General features: G+C 33.0%; 2 protein-coding genes across 3 annotated transcripts; one reads left to right on the forward strand and one right to left on the reverse strand.

The window, feature by feature from the left end:
• Nucleotides 1–1,555: 1,555 nt before the first annotated feature.
• LOC114408745 (MFP1 attachment factor 1-like) lies at nt 1,556–2,361 on the reverse strand. Its single transcript, XM_028371897.1, has one exon. The coding sequence runs from the start codon at nt 2,272–2,274 to the stop codon at nt 1,789–1,791; it is 486 nt and encodes a 161-aa protein (XP_028227698.1). The 5' UTR covers nt 2,275–2,361; the 3' UTR covers nt 1,556–1,788.
• A 2,693-nt stretch (nt 2,362–5,054) lies between these two features.
• On the forward strand, nt 5,055–11,428 carry LOC114408746 (WD40 repeat-containing protein HOS15-like). Of its 2 annotated transcripts, none has more exons than XM_028371898.1 (14): nt 5,055–5,189; nt 5,722–5,867; nt 6,346–6,709; nt 6,821–6,915; nt 7,000–7,046; nt 7,752–7,902; nt 8,071–8,134; nt 8,248–8,406; nt 8,504–8,625; nt 8,810–8,884; nt 9,230–9,283; nt 9,363–9,436; nt 9,786–9,860; nt 11,037–11,428. In XM_028371898.1, exons 1-14 carry the CDS (start codon nt 5,129–5,131, stop codon nt 11,254–11,256), a joined length of 1,707 nt encoding a protein of 568 aa, XP_028227699.1. In that variant the 5' UTR covers nt 5,055–5,128; the 3' UTR covers nt 11,257–11,428. The 2 variants fall into 2 exon arrangements, with proteins under 2 accessions (XP_028227699.1, XP_028227701.1); XM_028371900.1 differs by having other exon boundaries at nt 5,113–5,189; nt 6,338–6,709.
• Nucleotides 11,429–12,501: the final 1,073 nt, after the last annotated feature.

Below are 12,501 nucleotides of genomic sequence, written 5' to 3' on the forward strand. Positions count from 1 at the left end.
AATATCATTTTTACATGAGAGGCTAATAGAATAGAACCTTATGCCCAAAAAATGCTGGATCTTTTCACTTTGGGCTCATAAAGATCCCAAGGCTAATAAGACATCAAACAATGCTATGACGTTTCGACAATAAAAACAGAACAAAGCATAATGAATGCCTTGCATGCAAACCAGTTTGCTGCTCCTTTCGTAACAGAAAAAGAATAATGAAACAATAAAGGATATGAAGCACTTTCAGTTCTTAACCGAAGAATCAAGACTACATAGTATACAGTAAGTGACAACATACATTCTACAATTTAAAGATTCCTTATTTTCTTTACAAAATAGTAAAATACATGTCATCTAATAAGAAAAAAACTCAGTTTAGGATGATGACCCATTACAGCTAAGTTTGTATTTCTACTGAAAGTATAAGCTCAGAATGCAATAACTAGTAAGTAGTAACTAGTAAGTAAGGAATTAATAAAAAATGTGTCCACAAACAACCCACATCATATATAATACAGATGATAGATTCTCACTACATCTCCATAAAAGATAAAAGATTATTAAAATATGAGATGCCTTCTCTAGTTCTGACCACCAGAAGCTACCAATACACGATAGCATAAAATGCTCTAAACAAAATATTAGCCAAGGTAAATATTTTATTTGGATAGGCAAAACGGCACTATGTCCAATCAGATTCTGATCATTGGCACACATGGAAATATAATAGCTCAATAGGAGAATGTTCACAAGGTATAGACAGCTTCTGTATACACGCAAATAAACAGTTATCAAAGCATATATAAAAGCCTGGAACTTGCTCAAACATACTGCACAGGTCACTCCAAGATCCATAGACTTGGCAGACAAAAAAATAGAAAGTTGAAATTCCAACTAATATAAACAAAGAAATTTCTTTCAGAGAAATGCCTGATAATTGAAAGTTGAAACCAAAGCAGTAATAGTAGATTTTAAATCATAAAATTAGTGAGTAAGTAAGACCATGAAATTGGAAATCAACAAGGGTATGGCCCATATGGTCAGATCACCTGAAACAAAAAAAAAGAACATACATATAACAATGGATAAGAAATCGTAATTGTTAAAAAAAAATACATATAACAATGAATAATAAAGCATACTTATTCTCCAAATTGAACATTAATTAAATGTAGTCATAGGCCCAGCCTGCTCTTTAAATCCCTAAGCAAAAGCAACACCATTACAAGGATGACATATCATACCAATTAGGGTGTGTAGTGTTCGTAAACATTTCAAATGTCGTTGAATGGGAATCCAGCAACTTTTTTCAGTCACGCTAAACTTTTGGAAGGTGGAAAATGGAGGTTGAGACCGCTAAACAAACACACCCTCAAATAAATGAATAAATAAATAATAAACTCTAGTTCTAATATACCGGGATGCCTTTCCTTGACTTTACAAAATCCTCCCTTTGAAAAAATGTAATTCTCAACAGTCCTTCTTAACTTCTTTTTCCACTACTAACGTGATTGATGTGTTCCAAAGCAAGTAATAGTGACTAAATCAATGGTAGCATATAACATCAAGGAACTAAAGTGAGAATTCACTTAAAAAAACAAGCAAACAAACAATAATTACACACGCGCAATAATGTTTCCAGGCAAGCAATAAAACAACAAGATGTTCAAGGGAATAATTTATAATGAAGATTGGCAGCACGAGAAATAAACAAAGTTATACAAATGGAACATCATAATATTAAAATATAAACCCTCAAAAGGGAACCCTAATTTAATATACTATAATCCCGAATGATCAGGTTTCGGACTCGGCGCCAGCGGCGGAGTCGCCATCTGCGGCGGGGGCAGGAGCAGCATCGGAGGCAGGAGTCCCGATATCGACGGCGGCGGAAGCGGTGGTGGATTTGGCCTTGACGGTGTCGAGCATCCGTTTGCTAATCTCCTTGGAATAGACCTGGAGGATCTCGATCCCGTCGTTGTCGGAGGCGGCGGAGCTGGCGGCGACGGAAAAGGCCTCGTCCTCGATCTGGCGGGCGGCAGTGGAGGCCTCGTCGGGGGACATTGTCCCGTAACGTTTGGAGAGGACGGAGGGGGAGGATAGGGTTTCGATGAGGCGAGTGATGACGGCGTCGCGCGTGCGCTGAGTGGGGGGCCATATGCTGAAGGAGACGCCGGCGGGGCCGAGCTTGGCGTCAGCGGCGACGGGTTGGTCTTGGGCGGGCGGTGGCGAAGAGGAGTCTTGCTCCGATTGGGGCGCGGGTGTGTTTTCCGGGTCGGACATTTCGAGATGGCTGGATTAGGGAATCCTGCTATTAGATTGGAGAGGCAGGGCGTAGTAGCGAAACTTTTGACCACGAATAAATATATCTCCTCATATTCTGAAATTTATTATAATACATAATTTAAAACGAGTAATTAGATATTTTTATAATTAGATATTTTTATGACCTGGTTACTTTTTTTATTTACTGATACTCGTTTACTTAATTTGATAAATCCTTCTTTTATTTGAATAATTCCAATTCTTTTGCTTCTTCTTTCATGTGTAACGAGCAAAAAACGACCTGAGAAAGAAACAAAGAAACTATCTCACAAAAGAAACAATTGACATATCAGCCAACAAATGCAAAGAAAGAAAAGCATAAGGAAAATAAAAAATTCTACGACCAAAAGGAAAACTCCTCTAGCGTAATCGGTCAAGGCATCAACCACATAGTTGGCTTCTCCAAAAACATATCCAAAGAAGGAGAAGATTGAGGACAAACATTTTGCATGGAATGGATGGCAGATTTAAAATCTGACTCTATGATGATTTTATTGAGTCCCCTGGAGATAGCTAGTTGTTAATCATTTAAAATAGCTATCAATTCAAATTGCATGATAAGGAACAAACCCACAAACTTGGAATATCTGAAAATGAAGACCACCCCATCGACATAGGAGAGAATGGAGCTAGCAGATAAAGCCCCATCATAGTTGAGCTTAACCCAACCCTAAGACTCACAAAAATGTTGGTGACAATGTATCTCCCTGTAGATATCACACCTATCTCAAATGTCCATTCATTAGCAAAAATCCATCTATTCCTTCTATCCCAGATACTACTTAAAGTAACTCCAAAATAAATAAGCCAAGGAAAACCATGGAGTCATCGTTAACACTGATGGAAGGGGAAACATGGACAAAGATTCTAAGGCAGATTGATGAGGGCAACATCTGGTACAAGTGCTCCCTTTCCCGAGAACCACCGCTGCTGAATACTTAATGTGATTTATATTTTTGAGACATTTTATTTTTTTATTAGTTTTCATTGAATTCTTTAATGGCAGGAGATTTGTATGAAATACTCCCTCTTTTCATATTTATAAGACACAATCAATAATTTTTTTATTTCTTATTATAAAACTTTGTTTTCATTTTGTTTTTATTATGTATTAATTATTTTTTAACTATAACACCTTCAATTGTCTTTTTCTTTTTTCTATGAAATCCGAAAAAGATAAATAAATTTTCAATAAAATTGAGGATAAATATGAAAAAAATTATAATTATAAATAAATTTAATATTAATAATTAAATTAACTAATTTTTAATAAGTGTAAATTAATTAATTGTATCTTGTAATTAGGAATAGAGAGATTATAACATTACTCTTTCTATTTCTATTTCTCACTTTTATGATTTTTAATGAACTATGGATATTTGAGACGGATAAAATGGCTATAAGCAATAAAACTCTCTAGATATTTATTTAGGACTTGAATTTGAAATCATTGATTAACTCATGTCAATTTAATAATTTTATGTAATTGATCAATGTGATTTTTACTTTTATGTTTGGTTAGAATTAGAAGTGAAATTTTAATAAAAAATTTAGAAGTGAAATAGTAAAGAAATAAATGTGAATGATAAAAATACAATAAAAAAGATTATTTGAATGAATAAATAAAATAAAAATTATCTCCATTTATTTGCAAGTGAAAGAAACCTAAAAAATATAAACAATATAAAAAATATTTTATATTAATTAGAAACATAATTTTTAACACAAAAAAAAATGATTGTTTTAAAAATATCTTATTTTTGTTTTAAAATAAAAAAATAGATACAACATCCAACTACTTATTCTCCTCCATCCAAACAAATAAAAGTTGTGCAATCTCTCTTATTTCAAAGTTTTGACCACTCTCGCATGCTTTTTTGAAATTTTTAAAAAAACATCATTTATCTCATAATTGTTTTAATCTAAAGATGCTTAATTATGAAATTTATAAGCATTAGATTATTGAAAAGTAGACATAGATAATACTAATTAATATTTTTAATCTATTTTTAACTATATAATCTCATATTTATATAGTCTTTAAATCTCTTTCATTAAAGTGTATATTCAATTCATTCTTGTACTCCTCTTGCATACTCCTTGCTCGTGCATCATCCCTTTTGCACCCACAATCACTCCACCCTCCTCAGCACAGGTAATTATATATTTCCTTCTTTAAGATATCCAATCCAAACACAGTGTCAATTACAAAATTACTTTTTAAAATATATTTTCTTTTTCAAGATTTAGTAATATTATTTCCTTATTAATCCTAAAATTGAAATTATTATTTTCTTATTAAAACTGGAAAGCTGTGAATGGGTCAGCCTGAAGAACCAAACAAGAGTAAAAATTACGAACAAGGAGAAAGAAAAGTGAAAGGAGAGAGAGAATAATGAAAAACAACCTTTCCTCCTTCTTGTTTGTAGAGAACATACCGAAAACTTATTTTTGGCTACTAAAATCTTAAAAGTGTAGTCAGAAATAAGTTTTTGGAATGAAAAAAAACGTGTCCTGAAAATTAAATTTCCAAAAAAAAACTATATAATTCCAAACAGGTGCAAAAAGAAATTTATAATAAACACTCGAAGGATGGGCTCTGGCTTAAAGCCCAAATCTGATGGCGAAATTAGAGGTCAAGATGTAAAATGAAAGCCCAATGATGTTGACAAAGCATGAAGTTGCTGGTTCGGGTTGTAGTGTATATTTGATTTTATTCCGACCCGAGTATCAAAACCACCTCACCACCTGCTGTGTCTTCCTCTAATATGTGCAGTTTTCTCTGCAGTTGACACTTGAAACCACAATCACAATGATCTCAATCACTTCTACTGAATTGAACTACTTAGTCTTCCGTTACCTCCACGAATCAGGCTCGTCCTATCCCTATTCATTTTCCTTTTTCGCACATTACATTACAATATTACATTACATGCTCATCAATATCAACATCTATTACGGATTCTTAGTTAGGAGTAACTCTTCATTTTTCTTTCCATTTACATCACTCTCTATACCGAATTTTTTTTATCCTCACTATCCGCCAACGTCTTTCTCTCTTTAGACCGCATTATTATTATTCCAAAACCATGGTTTCTACAAAGTTCGTAGATTCTGTAATGTTTGCGATATTAGGGCTATTATTATTCTTTTCGCTTCGCCTGCTTAAATGATTACATATCATATCATTTTTTCCTCTAATATGATTTTTATTAAAGAGGAAAATGTGACGAAGATAACGTGATTCCCTGCCTGTTTGAAAATCGATCGTGGATGTGATTTTTGATATCAAAGTGAACACTACTGATTTTAGATTCTGCGTTTTTTACATCATGAAGATTTTTTAGGTGGAGACCGTGTTTCCAAACAAATTCTGAATTTCTTCTGATGGCTGCTTCGTTTCAGGTTTTACTCATTCTGCATTTGCATTCGGGTATGAAGCAGGGATTGATAAAAACAAAAATGATGATAGTGTGGTTCCACCGGGTGCTCTTGTTACTTTCATACAGAAAGGAATTCAGTATCTTGAGCTGGAAGCAAACTTGAGTGGTGTAAGCATTTTTTTGTTGTTGTTGTCTATGAAGCACCAGACACGACAGAGACATTTTGACACTGCTAATGTCTAATTATAGGACATGGGGACACCACATACCAACACAAATAGAGAGATTCTAATGAAATGAAATATGAGTAACATATAGCAAAATATCTAATTTGATGGTATATTTATCTTTTTAAAACAACCTTCTATGTTTTTTCTAGTTTATTAGGTGATTGCTTAAGTGTTCAAGCCAATAAAATATAGTTTTTAAATTGGACACCTAGTAAGATGTGTCGAACAAGTGTCAAGGTGTGTTGGTATCGGAAATGTGTCCAACATGCCGACACTTTGGACAAGAGAGGTGTCCGTGCTTCATAGGTTCTTGTATTGTATGTTATTTGATGTTCATATCATTGTTGCTAACATGCACATAATGAATGCATTGGTTGAGGACCTTAAGCTGATTGGTGTTTGTGTTAGGTCTCCAGAGTGATGCTGACATGGATGAGGATTTTTCATTTCTACAACCTCTGGATCTTATCACAAAGGGCCCGACTGAACTACACAATATAGTAAAAGCCAAAAAGGAAAATCTACGTCAGCATAAATTTGAATCAAATAAAATAATGAATGACTTGAGTCAGGATGACTCAAGGAGGGAACGAGTTCAGGAAACAGACAAAGAGATGAAAGAAAAGGAAAATGAACACAGACTGGAAAAAATTAGGTTAGAGAAAGAGAAGGAGCAACCAAAGCTTGAGTATAAAGAAACACAACACATTGATCAAAACCATACAGAGAAACAAGAAGATAAGATTACTGTCGAAAATCTAGAAAATAGAGCACAAGGAGGTAAATATTGATGTATTAATGTTTTGTTTATCTTTTCTTTCCCATTGGCTATCGATCTTTTTCAATAGCATATTATTAGACAAGGGACAAAGTAAAACTTTTATGGCATAGGGGCTGAGCCAATGGAGATCTCACAGAGCTCTATGTTGTCGCCTGATGATACTCCATGCAGTGATGTAAAACTTTTGAAAGGCCATACATCAGAGGTTTGGACTCATCTTTTTTCTTATCTTTCGCATAGGTTTTCTTCTCCCACTGTGGTTTATTGAAATTTATTTCATTTGTGGCAGGTTTTTGCTTGTGCTTGGAATCCATCAGCTCCACTTCTTGCGTCTGGGTGAGTACAAGCCACTTTGTAAAGAAATCATATTTTTTCTCAAAAGTATCTCCTCCCTGTTAATCCATTCTATTTTGAATTAAGATAATAGTTTTTTTTCTCTTTCCGTTCATTTTATTGGCCGTCCTTTGTTCTTCTATTCATGAATTGTTTTTAAACCATGTTGTTTACTTGTTCCATACAATTATCTTCATAATAGGGATGCACAGAGTAATACTGTAGCCATCCAAGAATTTAAAATTTAATTTCTAACTGCTTATAAGTCTAAGGAAACAATTATATTAATCGACCATTGGACATGGTCGGCTGGTTATGACAAGCATTCTCTTGATTTTTAAGTTTTACCATGGGTCTGTACATCAAATTGATTGAAATCCTCAAATTTAAATACTTTGATTTGATCCAGTGTTGAAACCATATTTAATTCTTCTTTTCTAGCATAAAAATAAGATGTTGTATTTATATACACTATAAATTTAACCTGCTTAGAAAACTTAGAGTATGACAGTGTAATTTGGTCTATAGGGACAATATAAAATGTTATCTATCATAAATTAACAGTGCAGTAAATATTTTCTGTACTAAAATCATCTAAATGGTGAGGTGGCACAGTTTCTGACGCTAGTGTTATCCTTTTTCTTATTTTTCTCTTGACCAATTTAAGTTAAAAATTTGCCAATATGTTTGTATTATTAACTATTCCAGGTCTGGAGATTCAACAGCTCGAATTTGGAAAATTGCTGATGGAACTTGTGACTCTAGTGTGCAAAATGAACCAGTAAATGTTGTGGTGCTGCAGCACTTTAAAGAAAGCACCAATGAGAAAAGCAAGGATGTGACAACACTGGACTGGAATGTAAATCTTTGTAGCATTATTGTGAATTAATTTTACTCTTTTATGTGTATCTTGATATGTAATGGGTCCTGCATCACTTAGCTGAATACTATGAATTCTGTCTTTCCCCTGTGTTTCAATCTTATGCCATAGCTGATATCTTTTGCTATGCTTTTTATTACAACAAAGGGGGATGGAACACTGTTGGCAACTGGTTCCTATGATGGCCAAGCAAGAATATGGAGTATAGATGGTGAGCTGTTAAGATATTTTATTTACGAATATGCATTTCTTGGCATGAGATGTTGTGACTTCGGGCCTTTTATTCTTTGCTGTTAACTCAAGTTTTGTTTTGAGGTTCTTTAGGGGAGTTGAATTGTACACTAAACAAGCACAGAGGTCCAATCTTTTCTCTAAAGTGGAACAAAAAGGGGGATTATCTTCTTAGTGGAAGTGTGGATAAGACTGCTATTGTATGGAATATAAAGACTGGGGAATGGAAACAACTATTTGAATTTCACACTGGTAAGTTTTTGTTTTTTTTGTACATCTTCTGGTGAAAAAGCTTGTCCTTTTCTGTATGGCTGTCCTTGTAATCTTAATTATCAGAAAATTGTTTCAGGCCCAACTCTTGATGTTGATTGGCGAAACAATGTTTCATTTGCTACATGCTCCACTGATAAAATGATACATGTTTGCAAAATTGGAGAGAATAGACCAATCAAAACTTTCTCAGGGCATCAGGTATCTCTTCCTTGTCAACCAGTTTGCTAATGGATTTTTTTTTAATATTCTAACTTTTAATTGGAAAGGAGACAATGACTTTCCATCACAAAACAGAATAATATGCTCATTTATAATCTGCTATGAGGGTATTCAGTTACAGTTTTAATCATTGCTCAAACATTCTGAAATGCTTTTGTTTCAGGATGAAGTTAATGCCATTAAATGGGATCCATCAGGTTCTTTGTTGGCTTCCTGCTCCGACGATCACACTGCAAAAGTAATCAACAGGAATTATCACTCGGGTTCACTTAGTAGTTATATAAAACAGAGATTCATTAGTGGAGTGCAGATATACATTTTCTTTTTAAAATATAATGGATATATAGTATAGATAAGGGTTTTGCAGAAAAAATTTGGTGGTGTAACTTCAGAAAAAAAATCTATTAAATTTAGTGTTTTATAAGAGTATATAACAAGCATTTCTAGGAAATATGACTTTTTGGTGCTTTTTAGGACAAAAAATATGGATAAGAAACTGTTTCTGAAAGTGTAAACTTAACTATCATTATGCTTTTAAGTATTTGTGAGTGTCCAATTGACTGTTCATGAAACTATGATGCAGATATGGAGTCTAAAGCAGGACAACTTTTTGCATAATTTGAAGGAACATGTCAAGGTTTGGAGAAATGTTGCCATGTGTGCTTTTTCTTTCTATTTGCATTTATTCTCTTTCTAAGAAAGTAATGATCCTTTAGGGGATATATACAATCCGATGGAGCCCTACAGGCCCTGGTACCAACAGTCCCAATCAGCAGTTAGTACTAGCAAGGTAAATATGTCAACTATAATAGAATTGGCTGTAATAGTAAGATATGAAAATGTGGCTCCTTGTGAAAAACCTTTTGTTTTGAAACAATGGTTTTGTTAACTTGTGCCCTAAGGGTAGAGCTTCAGAATTAAAAATGTATATTATTAAATGAAAAGTACAAGCATTTGATACTTTTTTTTTCGAAGTACTTAAGGTACATAATAAATGTTACACTTGTACTCGAACTGTGGCCCTAAAGTTACACATTAACAAAACCCTTAAAATAATCATTGTCCAATATATTTGAAATAAACAAAAAAAATCTGTTTTGTATTCCCCTAATACTTTGGCTTATTTTTCTTTTAAGCAGTGCCTCATTCGACTCAACAATAAAGCTCTGGGATGTGGAACTAGGGAGTGTACTGTACACCTTAAATGGCCACAGGTGCAGAAAATAAATCAATGTGCTTTACTAGCAAAATACACACACTCATGCTTATGGATATTTAAGAATCGATGGATGCATTTGTCAATGCTAATATATGATAATTAATAGGAAATGACAGCTGAGGAATTGATGATTTATAGGCATTTTGCTAATTAATAGTATTATAGGAAATATTAAGCTAAAGAGAGAAATAAAAGGAATATTGATTCATTGAGAAAAGTTGAATTTGATCTCAATACAAAGAAGTCTATAAATACAATTCTGTTGCCATGTTATCAAGACCAACAATAACTGAAAAGATAACGGAATAATTGTAATCTAACGATAACAAACTGTAATAACGGATTGGATGGTGTTATACTCCCCTATACAGTTGGACTGTGTGGATGAAGATATCTAGGAATCCTATCTTGGACATAAGCAGCCTGAACAAGCTGCTTAGCAGAGCTTTTGAGGATATCTGCTTATTGGTGTTGGGATTTAATGTGAAGTAGTTATAGAAATCTAGAGTAAACATGTTGACAGATTAAATGGCAGTCAGTATCTGTGTTTAGAGTGCTGATTGATTATCATAGAAAACCATGACTATATATCAGTAACTAACTCAAACGATCTAAGTAGCTACTATAGCCATAACAATTCAGTGGTAACACACACCATGGCTCAGTACTCGGTATTTGCTGAAGAGCGGGACACCAAGGGTTGCTTTTTTTTATTTCCAAGAGATCAATGCATCCCCAAGAAAAATGCAGAATCTTGTGGTCTATTTCTTGGTCACATGGCAGCTTCTCAGTCCACATCTGCTAGTGCAGATAACTTTAGGGAAGAACTGGCTTGGAGAAGGAAACCTGGTGGACTGAAGCAGAAAGACGAAGAATGAAGGAGCAGAAGCAAGGATAAAAAATCTTCTGATACCATATTAAGCTAGAGAGAGAAACAGAGTATTGATTCATTGAATTTGATCTCAGTACAAAGAAGTCTACAAATACAGTTCTGTTGGAGGGTAATCAACAACCGACAATAACTGGATTCTAACAGTAACCAACTGGTTTGTGTGATAGGAAATGAAGGTCTAATTTTCTACAGCGTAGAATTTAAAAATTGTCAATGTTCGAGCATATTTATATTATATATTTAGCATATTAATGCATTGCTTTCTGTTGTATCACTCAGGGATCCTGTATATTCCGTTGCATTCAGCCCTAATGGAGAGTACCTGGCCAGTGGCTCCATGGATAGATACCTGCATATATGGTCCGTGAAGGAGGGCAAGATTGTAAAAACATACACTGGAAAAGGTGGGATATTTGAAGTTAATTGGAACAAAGATGGTGATAAAGTTGCTGCTTGTTTTTCAAACAATATAGTCTGTGTTATGGATTTCCGAATGTAAAGTATAGGGTAGGATTACATACTGCTACTATTCATCTGCTAGGCGCTAGTTGTTCAGCTTTTTTTTACAGGGCTATTTGCTACATTTCCCTACTTCCAATTTACCCGGTTTTACTTGGTGTTCGGTTTATTTACCAGACGGGTATTTTTATTTCAAAATTATTGAGATGGTGTAGGATTTGAATTACTTATTTAAAAAATTATAAATAATTATTCATTATTAGTATTATTATTATATCAAATTTGTTATAATTTATTAAAATCTTCTTTATACTTATTTTTTTAAAATGTTAATCATGTTGATCTACATAAACAGTCAAATTAAAATTTATAATTAAGTTTATTGAAAAATAAATTATGTCTTACTATAAAGTATATTTTTAAATAAGGTCATGAATGTTATATGGAACCTTAAAAATATATTTGTATTATATAAGTTAGTTTTAATTCTTATAAAGTCTTAATGTATATATTTTTATTTTTATCTTAGTGTTAAATATTACAAATTAGGTTTTTAAAATAAGTTTGTAGGTCAAATCAGGCTTTTATGTAGATCAAGTTTATGTCCTTAAAAGGTCTTTTATGTGTAAACAAGTCAGACTCATATTATATTTTTTTAATTCAGGTCAAGCTAAGGCATAATAAAACTTAGTTTGACTCAGTTTCTTTTTACCCTTAATTGAAATGATATGTATATTGTGTCATTTGGTTGTTGATAAATCGCGGTAGACTTGAACATTTTTTTATGTTAAAATTATATAGGAAATTTTATCAAAATTTTAGTAGATTTGAAGTATAATGTATTAAAAAACTTATTCTACTAAAAATGTTTTTTTTGTTAGTATGACTTGCTGCTAGGTTAAATATTATTTTAGCTGATTTTGTGTGCACAAATTATGGTTTTGGTCTTGGGTTGAGACAAACATGACATTTTATGATGCTATATCACAATGGGATCAAGTATGGAAATTCAATAATTCCCTTTGCCCGAATGATTAATCAATCAAAAAATCTTAAACTTCTTTTTACGTGCATCTTGGCTTGATAACCCAATTCTTTATGCTAATAATTAACTTAAAATTCATATTAATAGAAATTTTTACTGATTGATTATATTTTTTTATATAGTACACAACTTTTAAATTCATACTACATATTATTTGACATTGTACAAAAAATTAGAACTTACATCATTAGCGCTATTGATAAAATTTCACAAAAATTAGGTGAACCTTATTAAAACAAG

This window comes from Glycine soja, chromosome 4 (assembly GCF_004193775.1).
Source record: "Glycine soja cultivar W05 chromosome 4, ASM419377v2, whole genome shotgun sequence".
NCBI lineage: Eukaryota > Viridiplantae > Streptophyta > Magnoliopsida > Fabales > Fabaceae > Glycine > Glycine soja.

Coding starts and splice junctions, on each gene's coding strand:
- LOC114408745 (XM_028371897.1), bottom strand. CDS start 2,274: ATGTCCGACCCGGAAAACACACCCGCGCCCCAATCGGAGCAAGACTCC.
- LOC114408746 (XM_028371898.1), top strand. CDS start 5,129: ATGATCTCAATCACTTCTACTGAATTGAACTACTTAGTCTTCCGTTAC. Junction 5,190..5,721: donor CCGTTACCTCCACGAATCAG/GCTCGTCCTATC, acceptor GCTTCGTTTCAG/GTTTTACTCATTCTGCATTT. Junction 9,437..9,785: donor CAGCAGTTAGTACTAGCAAG/GTAAATATGTCA, acceptor TCTTTTAAGCAG/TGCCTCATTCGACTCAACAA.